The 19,826-nt window shown below is 38.4% G+C and overlaps 2 protein-coding genes across 10 annotated transcripts; both read right to left on the reverse strand.

Moving 5' to 3' along the window:
* Window positions 1-48: 48 nt before the first annotated feature.
* LOC141606747 (uncharacterized) lies at window positions 49-19,321 on the reverse strand. 2 transcript variants are annotated; one of them, XM_074426027.1, is made up of 6 exons: window positions 18,673-19,228; window positions 14,387-15,048; window positions 13,649-13,841; window positions 13,513-13,577; window positions 13,200-13,410; window positions 49-439 (listed from the first exon to the last, which is right to left on the reverse strand). In XM_074426027.1, exons 1-6 carry the CDS (start codon window positions 18,823-18,825, stop codon window positions 77-79), a joined length of 1,647 nt encoding a protein of 548 aa, XP_074282128.1. In that variant the 5' UTR covers window positions 18,826-19,228; the 3' UTR covers window positions 49-76. The 2 variants fall into 2 exon arrangements, with proteins under 2 accessions (XP_074282128.1, XP_074282127.1); XM_074426026.1 differs by lacking the exon at window positions 49-439 and adding an exon at window positions 12,475-12,981 and having other exon boundaries at window positions 18,673-19,321.
* LOC141606744 (acetyl-CoA acetyltransferase 2-like) lies at window positions 4,135-10,967 on the reverse strand. 8 transcript variants are annotated; one of them, XM_074426021.1, is made up of 14 exons: window positions 10,714-10,967; window positions 10,383-10,420; window positions 9,691-10,292; window positions 9,445-9,504; window positions 9,241-9,337; window positions 8,671-8,749; window positions 8,498-8,549; window positions 8,317-8,382; window positions 8,089-8,174; window positions 7,789-7,888; window positions 6,718-6,802; window positions 6,538-6,625; window positions 6,268-6,422; window positions 4,135-5,366 (listed from the first exon to the last, which is right to left on the reverse strand). In XM_074426021.1, exons 5-12 carry the CDS (start codon window positions 9,260-9,262, stop codon window positions 6,606-6,608), a joined length of 510 nt encoding a protein of 169 aa, XP_074282122.1. In that variant the 5' UTR covers window positions 9,263-9,337; window positions 9,445-9,504; window positions 9,691-10,292; window positions 10,383-10,420; window positions 10,714-10,967; the 3' UTR covers window positions 4,135-5,366; window positions 6,268-6,422; window positions 6,538-6,605. The 8 variants fall into 8 exon arrangements, with proteins under 8 accessions (XP_074282122.1, XP_074282121.1, XP_074282120.1 ...); XM_074426020.1 differs by having other exon boundaries at window positions 6,538-6,629; XM_074426019.1 differs by having other exon boundaries at window positions 6,522-6,629.
* Window positions 19,322-19,826: the final 505 nt, after the last annotated feature.

A 19,826-nucleotide genomic window follows, 5' to 3' on the forward strand; every position in this document is an offset into this window, starting at 1 on the left:
TGACATAAGAAACCCGAATGCACTTAAATGCCTTGTGATCAATATCACCAACATCCAGTAATTCATACATCTCTGTCTATTGTGGCAAAGTTTGATTAATCCAGTAATTTATCTCCCAGTTGCCTACTTGTTTTTCGGCATTGTTTTTCCTCCTCAAGTGTCTAAGCAATCCCGCTTTGTCATAAGGAGGTGGCATGGTGCAGGGCGCTGTATCCAAAGGATTCTTAATAAGAGATTCCATCATAAACTTCTTTTGATTATCTGATGCTCTGCATGCCATGGCTTCTGAACATAGCGCACCAGTATTCTTCGTTACTGTGGGCTTAAATTTTAATAACTTGGCATATTCAGTCAACAGATGTAACATGTAGTCATATACATAATCCATTTTTACATCTTCCTGTATGAAGTCGCTTGCTGCCTTTCCTATCTCCGCAACCTGTTAATGGAATGGTCTCATATGTCAAACCGTCTCATACAAGTTTTTTGCCCCTCTTAATACATGATATGGTCCATATAGTCATGTAGCACTTTAGTGGAATGATATTTGACTCATTTTAATGTTAAGACAGATACCTTCGTGTTAAGGGAGACTAACTGGTCCAACACGGAGTATGTATTTAGTATGTGCGGAAAGCAGAAAAGTCTTTTGTCTTTCCTAAAGTCGTTGCTTTGCAAATGTAACATCATTAACATCCATATCAACCAAAGTTTCTAAACCCACTTTTACGTTGCAAGGTCCATATCAAATGTCATTTGTGTATGGACATTCATATGGACCCAAGTCAAGGTCGTCTTCTGTTTCCCTATACCCTTTTGCACGGTTCTAAATTCGCTAAAGAGAGTAGCTCACTGATATCGAAAGAGTCTCTTTCTTGGATTGTTCATAGCGAATCTTTGATAATGCAATGGTCTCACATATCAAACCGTCTTATACAAGTTTTTTGTAGATTTAGTTTACGTATCAATCACCAACTAATGAGCTAATTTTGCTGGCTTAACAATGTCTTGAAATTGGTAACTGACAGAATGATAAGATAACTTTTAGGATTCATAGCGTAATTTAGTTGTATTTCTTTAGGGTCTTATGGTATTTAGAGCAAATAAAATGCCTTTTCTTACACTAGTTGTTGCGCCGCGCCCTCCCGGGCGCGGAGCCCCAATTCGGTTAATCGTTTATAAAAAAAAACTAACTTAAATTCTGTTGAGGTACCATGCGTTGGCGTATAGAATAGAATGTCAATTACTTCGCCAATTTGGTCTCAACCATTTACCAGACATATCGGGAACCTTACACCACTATTTTGGGTGGTCAACTTCATATCGGATGACTTAGGGGTTAGAACGTACGATTTTACAGCTAGGTCACGAATTTAGACAGTGTGCAGCACTGTAAAGTCATAATAAAGGCACTATGATACATGCTATATAGGATTAATAAGGACAAAGTAGGAATGTGTAAGGAGTAAAAATAGGGTTTGTCTAGTAGTCATATGTTACTATCCGGTACACCCAGAAATTAACTGTTAGTTTTATTTCCAATACAGCTTTCCGTACAACTGGGCTATTTAACCTGAAACCTTTCCTTCTTATGCTTGAAAGTGTGCACCCATTACAAACAAAAGTGTACCAGAAGTTGACAAGATAAGCGTGAACTATTTTGTGTTTAGATTAGAGACTTCTTTGAGCACCCACTTATTCTTTAAATGTGCTAGTCTATCTTCTTTAATAACTCCCCCATTTTTTTTTTAGTAGCAGTGGCAACGACGTGCCGAGATTTTTTGTAACAAAATCAATAAGCACCAACCATTTACATAAATTCTGAAATTGCAGTAGCTATATAGCTCCAAACAGATCAATGTACCAAATGATGAATTGACATATTAGACAAGTACCATACACACAATGCATATGAAGCATGTTTCTCTATAGTCACTAACATTTATCTAGAGATCCTTTACCCATCAAAACAATTATGAATTTCGATTTTTTACTGGTAGAAGCAGATCCTTAAAATGATTATAGGGGTCGCATAAGACCACAAATACACTCGGCCCTGGCTTTTTCGCCTTAGCCTAAATGAGTAGTGAGAAGTGAGAACAACCCTGCCATCAAAACAGCTTACTTTGTGAGCATAAATTAGAATTAAACAATAGAACTAATCAGAAGCAAGAAAAACACGAATTAATAATAATCGGGAAAAATGGAGAAAGTCAGTAGACCTAACTGGGCTTACTTTTACGGAGTTATACATAGACAAACTCATTAGAGCAGCGCATCAAAACCATAGTAAATAATTCACACTATCATATATTCTCACTAATTTGCATTACATACTTATATAGTTATATAAAGCTAACTATATAGTAAATAATTACCAGTCAATTGAATTGAATCTAAAAATAGGAAAGGGAAGGGGCTTGTCCTGCTAGTTCCTTAATCCTCTTTCCCGGAATAAACTACATCAATACTATATCGAAAGCTGTGATGCTCGGACTCGGATACGAGGATCCGACACGGACACGGATCCGAGGGTCCGATCTTTGAAATCTCAAAAACAAGGACCCGGATACGAGGATCCTAATTTGAATTTGGACTCGGCTAATGTTTTAGTTTTTTGAAAATAAATTGATTATTAGTTAAAAAAGTCAAAGAAAAGAAAGGAAAAGTAGTTTTTTCATGTTTAACATGAATGAAGACTTTATTACAGCATTAAAAATCGTGTCAAGATCACTCTTGATATAGGACTGTTGTACAAAACAGAGATTAAAAACAACTCTCTCACACCGATTTCTCATAGAAGGATCCGTCAAGGATCCATGTCCGGATCCGTGCCCGGATCCTGTCCACCGGATCCTCAGGGTCAGGTGAAGAGTCCGAGCATCACAGATCGAAAGCATATAGATCAAGCTTTTTGGTAACGATTTCTCCATTGTAGTATTCTGGGGCAATGTACCAGCATCATGTCAACACATGATGAAGTTTATTACTATGTTATTGTTGTCAAAATAAAGGAAAAAGAAAAGAGAAAAGGAAAATGACAGTATCCTCATTTGATGGAGGGATATGCAGTTAATGGCTTAGGGCAAAATTGGTAGTTCACTCATCTACTATACAAACATATGTAACATAAGAAATGGCTCAGTATTTAGTAGCTACATAATTTGATTCCACCGTTGCCTAAGAAGCAATGTTCCACACATAGATAGGGCTTGGAACACACAACTGAATCGTATGCATTTGTTTTGATTGAAATCATCTGTATTACTTAACTTGGGGTGGTAAGAGCTTGAATAGACATTCGAGTAATGTAGGTGTCGTTCAGAATATTTGTTTTTTCTGTGTTAAATACTTAAATGTGAATGGGTTACGGCATGTATGGATAACAAAAAAAACTAAAATTCTCCAATGTCGTTCTCGCAGATAGTGGGATCATGGGGTTGGATGCATATAACTTATCCCTGACTCCCTGATTTAATAACATTAATATTCTATTTCAAGATGACCCATAATGAAGGAAGCGTTGACATTTGTATCTGTTAAATCATGCAAATGGGCCTGGGCCTTACCCGAATGGAGGAGAGACGGACCACTTAACAACACAAGGGAGGTTCCATCCTAAAACCAATTGGCTATAGGAGGAGTAGCCCCCTTGGTTATAAAGTGGTACAATCTCTCTTTCTCCTTCAATGTGAGACACTCACATGTGGGATAATATGGGATTCTTCACACTCCCCCACACATGTGAGGCCCACTTTAAATCAGACCGGAGCCATCAACGGATGGAATTTTCTCCGACTGCTAACAAGCTCAGACTGGGCCAAATAAGAGGTACACAAAGCCTCGGCTCCAGCTGGCACACAATGGCCCAGTTAATCATCATACCCCAGGTCTTTAGCCATGAGCTCTGATACCATGTTAAATCATGCAAATGGGCCTGGGCCTTACCCGAATGGAGGAGAGACGGACCACTTAACAACACAAGGGAGGTTCCATCCTAAAACCAATTGGCTATAGGAGGAGTAGCCCCCTTGGTTATAAAGTGGTACAATCTCTCTTTCTCCTTCAATGTGGGACACTCACATGTGGGATAATATGGGATTCTTCAGTATCAAATGACTACTACTTCACAGAAAAAAGTCGTAACCAATTTATGAGTGATTCTACCTTACACAAATTCCATTACAATCTAAAACATAAAGATTCTTTGGTTCTATTGGGATTCCAGTAAAACTAACCGATAATGAATTAATGATTTAGTCGAAATGTCCCCAGTGACTAATATGAAACAAAATGTTTATAGCCATAGGGAAATGATGTTCTAATTGACTCGGGATTTAAACACTTGCCCAAAACGACCTGAACTTCTGGCCAGCCTGTCACTGCTAATGAGTCAACCCTAAATGGTCTAAATAACTAATCTGAGGGGAAAAGGAAACTCAATAAGAAATCAGACGTAGCCTAAAATTTATAGATTGACCCGTCCTGAAATCCCTGATCTTAAAAAGACTAATACCCGAGCTGACCCAAACTGCTTAAGTACCAACCTGTATAATCAGACTTGCCAGATCTTACTAAGAACTTAAGCTGGATGTAACTTATTTAATCAGTACAGAAGGACAAGAACGAAATAAGTCATTCCGCTGGCAATACCCAAGGCATTTCCAAAGAGGCTTGCACCAGGGACCACATTTCCTGCAGCAGTGGATGCAGTGTGTGTCTCATGGCCATTTGAATCTCTGGCTGATCGAAAGTCATCAGTCTCGTTGATTCTGCCATTGATCGCCTCATATCCTTTCAGGAAAGCCCTTGCAATTAGAAGTTGAGAAATTTGTACCTTTCTCACAAGTACCCTCCCATTTTAAAGGAACCTTAGACAATCCTTTATCATTAAAACTTACATGTTCCGGCCGAATTCCCGTATCAAGAACGCCTATTACGTCATCAGACGCCAAGCTAGATTCATTCCATAACCCTCTGCCAATTTCTAGCCCTAGCAAATGAGTTGAATATGTGGTGTGCAGGCTTAACATCTACTCAGGAGCTACAAATAGTACCCTACCAGTATGAGTCAAAGAACGATGTTGTTGATCGGTGAGTTTAACAGCAAAAAACCAGTCATAGTCGTCTCATAGGTATAGAGAAGCTCAGGGGCCAATGCCTCTTCATCGTCTTCACTCTCGTGGGCTGTTGTCTTCTTGATAGAGCCTAAGATTCCTTCATACCGTGTTTGAGATTGACCCTTTAGAATCCGAACTCGAGTATCATCAGTATGAATTATGTATGTTCTTCTTTCAGCTAAGATAATTGACATTGTCGTGACCAAAATCAGTAGGATGAACGGCAATGGCCGGAGCCATAATCTCCTGATAAAAAAAAAAGAAAAAAAACCTATCAACAACTCGACAAGTAAAATCAGTAGAACACTTCAAACTATAAATGTAACCAAGGCATGAACTAAGCGAAACATTGCTGCAAGTATTCGTATATACATGGTACATTAGATGAAATAACACTATGATTTACTTACCTTTTACTGTCAATGTTAACCAAATAAGTGAGGATGTTCATAAATTTGAAAGCATGAGATTTGCATATATAAGCAAAGGTAATGTACAGGTTTAGTCTAGACTGAACTGTAAGTTAACTTCAGACTGCAGTAATGTAATGCAATGATGGTCATTTCCTTTTTCAGGTAAGAAAGGTGATTACTTTTTAAGCATTCTGCAGGCTATGACTTATTTAGGAAGGTACACCAACTGAATTCAATGAATGATAACATAAGCAAGTGCAGTGTAAGCCGTGTTTGACCCTTCACATTCGAACATTGGTATACACTTGAACTATCAATAAAAATCATCACATAGCCGAGTAGAGATACTTGGAGCACACAGTTCCAAAGACTTGTTGTCGTTTCTGAGTAACATAGCATGAAAGGCAGCAAGTTGGCCTTAAGAACTAAACAACTGTTAACAGGTTCGATTGCAATCTCTTAAGGTGATAATAACGACAATAGCGGCTTAATCACAAAATGGTTTGGGTCAAAAAACATGAATTATCATCTGAATTCGTCAATAACAGAACAAAGAATACCAAATCCCGGAACGAGTAAACACCAGGAAATGCAAGAAACACAATATAATAGAGCTCAGAAGATGCTTTGAAAGGTATAAAAAGACAACAGAGATAAGTAAATTGGCAGGCACCCGACAAACACAACTGCGAATTAGCTAAAATAAAATGAAGGACAAATTACAAAGTCCCCACCTTTGAAGATGCCGCCTAATAGCCCAGTACATAGGTGAGCACGCATCAACAACGCACCAGGCTACAACCCTTGTCACTTTTAAATATCCTTAGTCACGAGTTTCCACTGGAGGCTGAACTACTGCTGAAGAGACAATGCGCAGTAAAAAGAAACCCTGAAAATCACAATTTACCACGGTCAAACACAGTAACGGCCTAACTTGGAGTCTAACTAAGAGATGGAATAAACAATGGACATAGCTTCCAGAACATACAGCGCAAGATATTTACATCTAAGAATCCAAGGGCTCTAAATGATAGTGGCCTGCAAACCTAAGCAGAACCCCAAGTTGCGAAGTTCAATCCGGAAGGCAGCCGCCTTGCTAATTACAAAGCCGTACACTATTAGTGCGTTGACAAGGGTTAGCCTAACAGGGGTAATACGAAAAGTCCGACTGAAGGAGTTCTTACCAACTTCCAATTTATAAGAGAACTTGAACCAGCCCATGAGTCTGACAAAATAGAGCAGCACGCCCCACCAACGGAACCACGCCGCCTGCCACAAGATACATCGGTTACGCCACCGGCAAGAAAAAAAAAACAAGCAGTAACTTGAACACTGTATCTAAAGCATATGTCAACAGATAAGGACGGAAGGGTCAGCGCAAACAAAAATGAAGGCAGGCGTTTGACGGTAAGCTAAGTCTCAAATAATATACGTGCATAGACCCTAACCCACCTGCCAACTGGATTTCTAGTCAATAATTGTATATATAATAGTTGGCATGCGGGTGAGCCACCATTACTATAATCTGTGGAGTATACCGCCTATATAAAAAAGTGTTTGAAATAGAGTAGAAAATAGCCAAGATTAGCGTAATCAAAGAGCACAATCTTAAAAAAAATAGTTTAAACACTCCATTGATGGACACGAAACACACTACTCAGAAAATTGAAGCAACACGGAACCACACAACTAACCACGAATTTTCAACCAACAATTCTTATCATCTGGCATAAAAAATGTCATACAGATCTCATATTCACCCTAATCTCTAAAAACAATAGTAACCCAGGAAAACCTAATCTCAAATAATAAAAAAGACCATGACAATAATCACAAAAAAAACACACAAGCACCGGACCAAAAACCAAACGCCCCAAAAACCACATAATCACCCTTCCCAATATACGAAAACGAATAATAATTAATCGGATTAACCGCACCAAAACACCAATGTTGACGAAGGAAGGGGAAAACAATAAACCCTAATTTTTAGGATACAGATAAATAATGTCGATAAATGAGGGGAGTTCACGATGGAAGCAAACATTATAATTAGGCAATAAGGCAACACCCATTATAATTAAGCAAATATCTCAGTGTCTGCCCACCCATTATAATTAAGCAATAAGGCAACACTTTCATGAACAAAAGCTCTACACGTATAAAATCTCAAAAAGTAACTTGTAATCCTTCCCGATATAATAAATAGAACCCTCAATTCAAAGCTCTCCAATCCAGGGAATTCCATGAAATACCTGAGCAGCATCACCATAACCACTCATGTTTCCGATCACCTGCAGCCCCATTCCAAACACCTTTTGACCACTCACTAATACAAGTGCAGCAACGCCATCACTGAAATTGAGCAATAACACATTTTCAAAAGAGTTCGAGTATAAAAATGTCAAGAGCGGAGACTGAAGTTCTGATTTTTTTTGGTTGAAAGTGGATTTTAGAATTTGTCATGACCTAATTTGCTCCATGTCACCCACAAAACGATTTCCAAGTCAGCACCAATGCCAACAATGTACATGTTATTAGTATAAAGGAACAACCTTATGCTAGAAGCATTTCCAGCAGTAATCGTGCCTCCATCCTTGTTAAAACTTGGTCTGAGCTTTTTCAATTTGGCAGGGTCATACTGGAATATTTGAAGAAAGCAGAAACATCCATCCATCCAAAAGTTCAGTTTATAGTTAAGACATTGAACATATACAAGAGAAGGCTAAAGTACTCAAGTACTGAACATTAAGTAACGACAAACATTAATTACGAGTATATACCTTACTAAGACCTTCGTCTTTATGGACAACTGTTGATGGTTTTCCTCCACCACCAGGAACCTTGACCTGGAAAATACATGAAAAAAAAATTGATGCTTGGACCGGACCAGAAACGTGGTAAGATTATTACATTGACTTAATAATTAAGCTCTTTCAGGAATTATCTCCCAAGAAAAGGCACCAGCTTCTTGTGCAGCGATGCCCCGCTCAAAGCTCTGCTAGGCATAGTTATCCTGCAGAACCATGCAGAATGAGTATCTCTTGCACAGTAAGGTAGTAAATAAGATACCTTAATAACAAAAAATTTGGAGCAATTGATTGAAAAAAAACAAAGAGAAATAAAAGGAAACTCACAAAGGAGGATATACACAAGAACTGCAGGGTACTACGTTATAAAAAACGCAGGGTATTACGTTATAAAAAATGCAGGTACCTGACTGAAAAAGAGTAGATCAAAATAGCTATCAACAGGAAGAAGGAAAAGCACACGTAAACCAATTAAGACAGAAACTCAGCAACCTAAAGACACTAACAAATATGAAAATTCCGTGTTGAAGGTATTGTAGGCAAGAAAAAAACAGCCTAAGACAAGCAATGAGAATGAGGAAAAATCTGTACGCCTGCACTGAAATCTGCAGTGCTCAGCAGTATAAAATCCAAACCCACAAGGTGATTCGACATGTCAGAAGCCGGCCTAAAGACACACTGGCAATCTGCTAAGTTAGCAAAGAAAGTGTCAAAAATAAGGGCCTTCACCAACGACACCCCACACCCTGCGACCGCATATACACAAGATACAGCCAGTGAAAGAGAAGTAACAAATGACTCACAGTGTCCAAAGAGGCAAACAATCATAGAGAGTCAGTAGCAGGTTATTGTGCATAAATGTAGCAAAAAGACATTCCAAAGGGCTTCCGTATTTACCTGGTTCTTCGCCCGACCTCATCTATGAAGAGATGCTCAGCTCAGCATGTAACGCAAATAGAGCATTAGTAACGAAGAAGGCAGGCACATCTTTGACCTAGAGGAACCACAAAACAACATAAACCTAAACAATTGTAAACAATCTGAGCCATTTCACAGTCAACAAGGTCGAGTATAAAAAAAAAACAGAAGATGTAACACCACCTTATATAAGAAACCCTTTTCAATCTACACCACTCTCAACACCAAAGGCACCGCCTGTTGCTGCATTTTCCACATGTAGACCTCAATAAGGCAGCAAGATTAGTCGGCCATCCCCCAAAAAAAATAAAGTCTTAAATTGTTTACCACATATCCACATATATACACAACATCGTACCATAAGGCTGACCACAATTACCCGAGTTAACAAAAAGACTCGAAAAAGAATTTGGTAAGAATAACACTCACATTGCAAACCTGCTTGACAATGATTTGAATTGAGCTCCCTTTGTTAACTGATCTTGGCAAAAAAAATGACCCAAACCAAGACATAATTGGAAATGCCTAAACCCTAAACTTTTTAAAAAAAACAGCAAATTAGAGAACTATCTAAACTACGAAATCAATTTTCACACAGCACCCGAAAATCTAATTTCAAAACGAGGAATCATTATAATACCCAAACAATAACGAAATAACACCCAAAACCACTGAAATAAAGAATTATATATGATGTGGTAACTCGAATAGGCATAGCCAATTGTAGTTTTGGAACAGGCAAAACAATTGAAAAGCTGAGGACATTGTAAAACAAGTAGGAGTCAACAACCAGTTATAAACAAGTAAATTCACATTTGTTTGTCATGTTTTGCTTCTTAAGAAGCATTCCTGCATAATTAAGTAAAGTATTGCCATTGAGAAGCACTCTTGACTTGTCGAGGAGAGACAGATTGTTTGGCCTTGGTCATATCAATATTACCGTAACATTCAGCGACGGGCCAACACAGATAGCCAAGGGTTTGAGTCCACCACAAGTGAGCAGGCGCTTAAAGCTTGGGCGCCATGAGTACCTGTAAACACAATAACAGATTAGGATGACCACTGAACAACAGTTTAAGAAGCAGCATGAACAATTAGAAATTGTTGTACATATCTTTAACCTGAATTCAAGGCTGATTTTCGTAGCCCTTACAAACAACTGCAACAGCACCCCCAAAAACTCAGTTATAAGAAGCCGAAATATCAAACAAATCTTTAAAAAAGTATAACATCGTAAAGAAGCATACAAAAGGAGCATACAAAAAGAGTATTACTACAGTTTAGAAGAAAGACACTGAAATCAAACCAAACCCTAAAATTCAATTGGACACCAACCTAATATATGAGCAAAAAACCCATAAAACGAAGATCAAAATCTAAGTACCAAACGAAAAAAAGCCAGAAAATAAAGTCGAAAATAATGAACAGCGAAAAGAAGGAAGACGATGTAACCTAAAAGCGTTGCCATCGGCATTATCATGGGTTGTGCCGCCGTCATCGTCTCATCATCAGCATCGTCATCGTCATCAAGCCGTCGTCATTGTGGTGTGATATTGAAGGGGAAAGGGGAAATGGAGGCTTTTTAGTGGGAGATGGAAAGTTGTGGATGAGAGTGAAGCATAGATGGAAATGAGTGGATGGGAAGTGATACTGAATAAGAAGTGATACAGAAGTTGTGGATGAGGGTGAAGCATAGATGGAAGGCCGAGATCTAATTGGGAAAAAAAATCAACGGTAGAGGGAGACTTGGGGTGGTACTATTCATTGCTACAGTACACCCCAAGTTCTCTCTTTTTAAAGAGTAAGGATTCGGAAGCAATCTTGAGATTAATACTCGTACATGATATGGTGCATATAGTCATGTAGTACTTTAGTGGAATGATATTTGACCCATTTTAATGTTAAAACAGATACCTTCGTGTTAAGGGAGACTAACTGAATCAACACATATATGTATGTATTTAGTATGTGCGGAAAGTTGAAGTCTTTTGTCTTTCATAAAGTCGTTGCTTTGCAAATGTAACATCATTTACATCCATATCAACCAAAGTTTCTCCACCCACCTTTACGTTGCAAGGTCCATATCAAATGTCATATGTGTATTGACATTCATATGGACCCAAGTCAAGGTCGTCTTCTGTTTCCCTATACCCTTTTGCGCGGTTCTAAATTCACTAAAAAGGGTCTCTTTCTTGGACTGTTCATCATAGCTCAATTTCCACTGTTTTCCTACACTGACACTGACAGCATGTTGTCTCAACTTGTTCAACCTGGTGTTGGAGATTGGCTCCACTAGGGAGGGTCACTGTACACACTCACCCGGCGAGGCTAATAAACTCGTCATTCACCAAGACTGAAATTTAAGTGGTTGATCCATAAATTAAGTTCCTCATCATTCAAAATATTTAAGCGGATTAAGATGCATTTTTGCAGTAGCTAATAAACTCGAGTATGAATTTGCAGCTTAAACAATCAGACGATACTATAAGACTTGGTTATTTGTGTGAAAGAGTTGTTATTTCATTGATGATAAATGTACACTATATATAGGGATTACATACATCTAAATAAGGAGAGGAGCCTATACAATATAAACTAATTGATGCTAATTGATTCACATAATATATATGTGCTATATTTACATTATAGATTGATTGAGAGGATTGTGTTGATTTGTGTTTATCCTTTTGAGTGTGAGATATTATTTGGTAAGATATTGTTAATACGCCCCCTCAAGTTGGACGTTCGTGTGATAAGTCCAAGCGTGTCTCGTAACTCAAGATGTTGTTGCTTGTGCAACGGCTTGGTAAGGATATCAGCGATTTGATCTTTGCTTGCGACATGAGAGATGCGTATTTGACCACGTTGAAGCTGTTGTTTAACAAAGTGAAAGGAGATGGCCATGTACCCATGTGCTTCATCCTGGAGTGGAAAACAGGGTTCTTGGCGTAGAGGGTAGCTGAGATGTTATCACAGAAGATGGCTGGTGGTTTGGTGACAGTGACATGTAGTTAGAGAGGAGATTGTGAAGCCATAGAGTTCCGGTTGTGACTGAAGCAACAGCGCGAAATTCCGCTTCTGTGGTGGAGAGGGCAACGCCCGTTGGTTTCTTGGAGGACCAGGAGATTGGGTTCCGACCAAGATAAACAATGTAGCCTATATATTAATCTGCTATATATTACCCCAACGCCTTAAACGCACGCACCAAAAATAGCCTAACTAAAATTTTGATGCTTCAAAAATATTAGAAAAAAAAATGAACATAAAGCAGTTGATCGAATTACATCAAATAAAACAATCTAACATCTTCTGCATACCTATTTGGAGCAACGAATCCAGTAATTCATACATCTCTGTCTATTGTGGCATAGTTCGATTAGTCCAGTAATTTATCTCCCAGTTGCCTACTTGTTTTTCAGCATTGTTTTTCCTCCTCAACTGTCTAAGCAATCCCGCTTTGTCATAAGGACGTGGCATGGTGCAAGGAGCAGTATCCGAAGGATTCTTAATAAGAGATTCCATCATAAACTTCTTTTGATTAACTGATGCCCTGCATGCCATGGCTTCTGAACATAGCTCAACAGTATTCTTCGTTACTGTTGGCTTAAATTTTAATAACTTGGCATATTCAGTCAGCAGATGTAACATGTAGTCATATACATAATCCATTTTTACATCTTCTTGTATGAAGTCGCTTGCTGCCTTTCCTATCTCCGCAGCCTGTTAATGCAATGGTCTCACATGTCAAAACCGTCTCACACAAATTTTTTATGGATTTGGATTCCGTAACAACCAGCAACTAATGAGCTATTTTTCCTGCCTTAACTGACAGAATGATTTGTTCAGGAAATTTCAAGGGACTCGATTTGTTCTAGTCCGTCCTAAGATGCAAAAAACAGACAGACAATAAACACGAATGGCTTAACAAAGAAAGTTACCTTCTTCTTGTGATTGTTACCCCATTCAACAGCAAACTTAATAGACCTACATTTATCATTTTCCTTGATAGGCCAATAGTGTTTTATAGGCATCAGTCCTCTAGAGAAGAAATCGTAGTATTTCGGCTTCACTAACAAGGTTGGCGAATCACACGCCAAGATGTACTTCTCGCTTACAGACCATGCTGACCCTTCAATGTAGATCTTATACCTATCCATACCAAATTTTGAATCAAACCGTCAACATTTTACAGTATATGTTGTGGGTTATAGCATATCAAAACTATATTGGCGAAGCAGAATGCGCATGTACCTGTGTATACATTGGCTAGCCAAGTTTGACTGCTTAAATCCTTCATGTGATTCTTTAATCCAGTCCTGCATTTAAGAGGAAGGTAGGCAATATGTGATACACTGATTTTCTAATCGGAAGGTGGGTAATGTTTTACCTGTATAAAGATGTGAGCACCCCAGTCCTGCTTGTCCGAGACATTACATTTTAAAAGATCCATCCGCGTTGGTGCAACAAAGGGATTTCCTTTCCAGTATGCATAAGGCTCTCTGTCCCCAAATTTGACCATCTTATTCCCTTCTTTGATTTCCTTTGAAAGGTGATCCCATGGTTTGATGTTAATCTCAGCCCTGCATATAAAATTTCCCTTGTGAATCCCTAACCGTATGGAGCCGTGCCTTAAAGCCTCCTCCAAAAGGCGGGGGAGGCATATAATAACACCGCCTCACCCTGCAGAGAGGCTGTTTTATCCCTTTTTTTTTTTTTTTTTTTATGACGAGGGGTAGAATCCCCCAGAGCCCATGCATTCCCCCACCACCACCACCACATGGACCATGTAAGCCACCCCTTCGGGGGCTGCAGTGGCCAAGTGATTATCGCCTCAAGGTTTAACCCGGCTACCACTGGACTAACACGACTTGGTTAGGCTGTTTTATCTTACAACACAAAAGCTTGTATCGAGCTATGACCATTTTGATTTATTACAGCATATAAGCCACCTCTTCGGGGGCTGCAGTGGCCAAGTGATTATCGCCTCAAGGTTTAACCCGGCTACCACTGGACTAACACGACTTGGTTAGGCTGTTTTATCTTACAACACAAAAGCTTGTATCGAGCTATGACCATTTTGATTTATTACAGCATATAAACAAAAATAAACCATTTCAAAACTTACCATCCCCAGAAGGACCAGTCGGGGAAAACAATATCGTATGTGTTATCATCCCCACAATAGCGGAACAATGGAGGAGCAGTGGCATTGGGCCAAGGATGTCGTTTTAAAATGACAGGCCAATCGACACAATCAAACATAAGCTCTAAATCAGGCACTCTACCAGGGTATCTACGCAACAACTGTAAGATCCCCCAGAGTGTGAAAACATCCCTGGTTTGATACGGTCTTTTGTATTTCTCGACATAAGCTTTTCCATTCAATATTACTAATCTAAAATTAGCCGTCCTTTGAGCCATCTCCACCATATCACGTGTTACACCGGTTTCTCTCCAGGGACGTAAGTCTTCATATATCCATCGGAAGTAATCAGGACATGTGGGCGGAGGTGGAGCATCAGGGTCTAGTTCCGTCTTTTCAGGGTAGTACCTTGGACAAGTCTGAGTGATGTTATTATCAGAACATTGTAACGGAAACTCAGTTTTAGGGCGAGGCTTTTTTTCCGACTGGGTAGGTTTGCTTTGAGAGTCGGTATTATTCAGTGGAGTTTCAGTTTTCGGGAGAGGCCTTTCCTGCGTCAGGGCGGATTTGTTGTTAGGTAGTGTCATGTTTTTTGCTGATTCGCCAGTTAAAAGTGATTGTTTTGCGGAGTTGGCAACAATAGGCTGCAAAGGAAAGCACAACCAGAGAAAAATGTTAAACATTTGAGACTGTCAGTAAGTAAACACTCTGCTGAGCTACACAGCAGCATTAAAACTGCAAATGTCCAGAGATGGCTTCTTTTATGCTCCCTCCGTCTCAATCATTTGTTTGTCTCATTTATTCTTTCAGACGGATATAAAAGGTACAGAATTCAAGACACTTGCAGATTTAATGCTGTCAGTCTAGGTATGGCCTTTCCTGCGTCAGGGCGGAATTAAAAGGTACGGAATTGACTCGGACAAAGGGAGTAATCATTCACAAAGCTCCTGAAATGGGTTACATAGTAACTCATTTAGGCAATACAAATAAATACTCACTTCAAATGGTTAAATACTATGGCATATCATCAGCGATGGATCTAGGGGGGCTAGCAGGGCGGTCATCCCAGCTGGCGGACAGAAATTTCGATGTTTTTAGTCAAAATATTCCAGTTTTTTTAGAGTTTCCCTTAAACCGTTACCTTTTCGCCCCCGTTGGTTTCAATTTCTGGCATGAACATGGTAGTAATATACTCCCTCCATACCAAACAAATGGTACCATGGTAAAAAAATGGGGTTTTAAACGAAAAAAGGGTAAAGAGAGAAAAAATAGGTGAGGTATGTAATTGTGGGTTTAATCGTGGGTTGGTAGGTGGAGTATGTAATGGCATTTTGTGTAAATAGCAAATGGATATAAGGATAATTTCGTAATGATGTGGGCCAAATAAGGAACGTTACCATTGGTATGATACGGCTGTATTAGGTTAGTGTTACCTTGGTCTGGTATGGAGGGAGTATTCATTAAGCTACACGGAACCATCTCAACTAATCCGCGTCTGAGTATAAGGGACTCTTCGGATTTGAGCTTGGTCATCTGGGCCACCTCTAATTTCCATGCAACTATGCAAGAAATAACCCTATCTAAAGTCTCAAATTTATGGTTGATGTCCAATATTCTACTGATGTTGGAAACAGAATCAACAGTTATACTCCTATATCTTAATAATGAGATACTCCATATAAGATATACGTACTCTAACTTGCATCTAATATGAGAAAAGTCATGTTTTCACTAATTCGACTCCATAGGTCTCAACAGTGTTAAAACTCATGAGGAAACGTTTTATAATTCGTCTAATTGTTCACTCAAACTCAGTTTGGTTAGGACTTGGGATTCTTGCAATCTTATGGCAACAAATAATTTCCTAAAAAAGTACATTTTCCTTTAATCAAACGTAGACGCCATTAAGGATTTCAAATTAGTGCATTGAGTGCCAAAATTAAGTCTAACCATAAAGAAGAAAAGGACCATTCTTCAAGATAAAATAAGCATGTGCAAAAGTTAGAAGCTAGAACCATAGTGCACTACACTACACTACACGCTAAGATAAATCTAATCATTCCTTGACCATGTCTATACATTGGTCTTTTCAAGTCATTAAATGCAAGTCAAGCTTTTCCTAATTTTTTTAAGTGTATACTCCGTATCATCTAATTTAGTCCTAAATCAACGGAAGTTTTAAAACCCTATTAGCGGATTTTACTTCGTAAAATTTTGCTATTTTGGGAAAAGAAAATAATCGATGAACGCGAGTATTTGTCCTATCAAACTCAAATCTCGAATAGGCCGCTTAACAAATTGATCCAATTAAAAAAAAAAATACAACGGAATATTGGAAAATGTAGTAAACCGACCTGACTATAGACCTATCAAAAAAAATCCGTGCTCACAAATGCTCGATTATGCCAGCAATATCCTTTTTAATGGTAGAAAACGGATCCAAATACATACGGTAACATATAATAAGCCAGGTTAATTGTCTAGGTAATAACATCATCAAGTGCAAGTATTTAGATCATTCTAAACAAATACAGTCCGTCTTGCTTCAGGCCGCTTTATTTCAGACAGCAATAAGAACTCTCACAAGTGAGAAGCACATGGGTGGTGGGACACCCCATGTACTTTCCCACTCACACCCTAAATGGGTTTTTTGTGAGAGAAAATGGTATCCGTCTAATAATTTCAGACGGATATGACGGTCTGAAATAAGAATTTGGGAAACAAATATTAAGGTCTTGAACAAAACTAGTTCATTTGTATACTACTCCGTATTACCCATTGGAGTATTGGACCATTGGTGTATCAGTGTAAGTGGAATTGTGGACCCATTTACACATGCTCCGTGACAGATGTGTATATATATGTTCCTCTGAATTCCCGATTTAGACTTTCCGGTAATTTAGTACATTTTGTCGAAACAAACCAGACATAAAAGCGAGACTCATGACACATTGTGCATTGTATCACGCTCACGCCACCCATTATGTATTTAGTTGCAAATTTGCCAATTCCGCATCTTTTCTGCTTCACGCTCCATTTGTTTTCTATATTTGACCTACATTACTACATACTCCGTATGCAATACGGACCATATCTAAGGGCATCCACAATAGATAAACCTCTAAAGAGGTTTGTCCCTTGACACATCACTAAATTAACAAACCTCTTCAATAACAAACCTATACATAACAATAGACAAACCTTTGCAAGGTTCATGTTATAGGACCCACTTCAGATTATCCATTTTTTTTCTCTCATATGTTGGGTACATTTTAGGGACCACCACTTGCCATGTCATCCGACAAACCTGTATACAAATGTGTAACCATTCTCATCTATGAACCTCAAACCTCATTGCCAACAATAGAGAGGTTTGTCAACAAACCTCTAAAAAATACACAAACCTTTGTTGACAAACCTCTATTGTTGATGCCCTAATAGCCTACTCTACGGAGGAGGTCTACACTTGCAAAACCAAAATTAACCCGACTCGAATCTAATCCAGTTAACTCGTTTGATAGATCTACCAATTATCCAACTAATAAGAAAGGAGATAGTTTTATTTTTCACTCACACACATTAAACAATCCGTCTCAGTATAGACGGACACTATCCATCTATAGCTATAGGACCGATAGTGTCCCTCTCACAAATTAAAGTGGGTAGTGCAAGTGGGGTATCCATTTCCCACTCACTTACACTATCCACTTTAATTTATGACACTATCCGTCTATAACTATAGACGGATAGTATCCGTCTATAATGAGAATTTGTGCACATTAAATTATTTTAAGAGATTATGGGGTACTCGGGTTCTCCATAAATAATTAAGTATAATCTTAATAAAATAAAAACTAAGATATCTCATTAGTTAGGGTGTACGATATTAGACTAAAGGTTAAGAAATGCTAAACCAAACCAAAATGAGAGTTCAAAATTAAGATCTAATCCTATTTAACGTCATCTTAAACTTAAAATATATAAAAAAAACTCGGTATTAAGCTTAAAACGGTCTTAACTAAGATCTTATACATTTACTTTTTACTCAACATCCGCCACCATCCGACAGAACTATTATTAACATACTTTGTTGTCAAATTTACCATCATACTGAAAAAATGACTTGTACGGAGTACAAATTTGACCACTTGAGTTAACCAAAATTCGTAATGAACACGCAACATTATGAATATGATCAATAATTACTTTACTAATTTCTTTTCGAAAAAAAGAAAAAGAAAAAAGAAAAAGAGGGAAAAGAAACATACAGAGGATTCAAAGAAGCGCGTGGATAGAAACGCGCCAACAAGTAAAGAGAAGAAGAAGAAAACAACAACCGACGATCTCGCTGGCGACTGGATCAACGGTCGCCAAACCGTCTCGTTAAAATCTTTCCACTTATTTAACCAATTCCGGTCCATAATACGAGAAATATATCTTCTCTGCTAACTCGTACGTACACTAATATTACCAGCTCCGGTTCTGCTTATCGACAAATCACGTTTTAACTTAAAACCCGCCACGAAAACGTGAGATTACATGGAGGGATACTCGTGAAAGGAGAGGAGGGAATAGTGTTTTTGATTTGTAAGGGAAAGATGAGGGGATTAAAGGAGGTGAATGAAATTATTGAGAAATGTCGTGAATGTGTGTTTGTGGGGTTTATTTGGTTGATATTTCATGTGTTTTTGGCATGTTTTACATTCTGTACTGTTTGAGTTTTGTATTGCTGTTATTTTTTGAGTGGACTATTCTTCTATTCTTACAATCTTACCATTACTACTTTTCCGTACACACCATTTTGAATTTTTTGTGGTTTTGTCTGCTTGCATGGATATTTTATTTCTCTTTTATACAGTCGGCCGGTCTTGATACTCTGTCTCATTTTCACTTGACAGGTAAGTATTGATCATCCTTGATAGAATCGGAGATGGAGAATTGTACCAGAGTAATTGTTTATTCACAAATTCTCATTATAGACGGATATTATCCGTCTATACGTATATACGGATACCATTTTCCCTCACAAAATACCCATTTGCCATAAAGTGGGAAGCACATGGAGGTGTCACACCTTGTCCCCCTACCCATTTTATTAGAGGTCTTTACCCGTCTGTTCGCCCCACCCGTCTATACCAAGACCTATTGTTGTTTATTATTGATAATCGTTCGTCAATTTGGATCTCACCATTATTTTTCCTCTCCATTATAACTCAACGGTTTAGGTATATATTATCTTGAAACGATTTAACGGTCACAATATTAAGTAATGGATGGTGATGTGTAAGAGAAATAATAAACTATTAAAATGATCCTATTAGAGGTAATGAATCATCCATTACTTTTGGAGATAATGGGGAGGATCCTAACTCATTATTCATTGTACTTTGATACAATGAGTCGATCATATATATATATATAT

This window comes from Silene latifolia, chromosome 10, assembly GCF_048544455.1.
Source record: "Silene latifolia isolate original U9 population chromosome 10, ASM4854445v1, whole genome shotgun sequence".
NCBI classification, from domain to species: Eukaryota; Viridiplantae; Streptophyta; class Magnoliopsida; order Caryophyllales; family Caryophyllaceae; genus Silene; species Silene latifolia.

Coding starts and splice junctions, on each gene's coding strand:
- LOC141606744 (XM_074426018.1), bottom strand. CDS start 9,262: ATGAGGTCGGGCGAAGAACCAG. Junction 8,750..9,240: donor GAGGTCGGGCGAAGAACCAG/GTAAATACGGAA, acceptor TTTTTCAGTCAG/GTACCTGCATTTTTTATAAC. Junction 7,889..8,088: donor GGAAATGCTTCTAGCATAAG/GTTGTTCCTTTA, acceptor GCTCAATTTCAG/TGATGGCGTTGCTGCACTTG.
- LOC141606747 (XM_074426027.1), bottom strand. CDS start 18,825: ATGGACCGGAATTGGTTAAATAAGTGGAAAGATTTTAACGAGACGGTT. Junction 15,049..18,672: donor CGCGCTTCTTTGAATCCTCT/GTATGTTTCTTT, acceptor TTTCCTTTGCAG/CCTATTGTTGCCAACTCCGC. Junction 440..13,199: donor GTAACAATCACAAGAAGAAG/GTAACTTTCTTT, acceptor TTCCATTAACAG/GTTGCGGAGATAGGAAAGGC.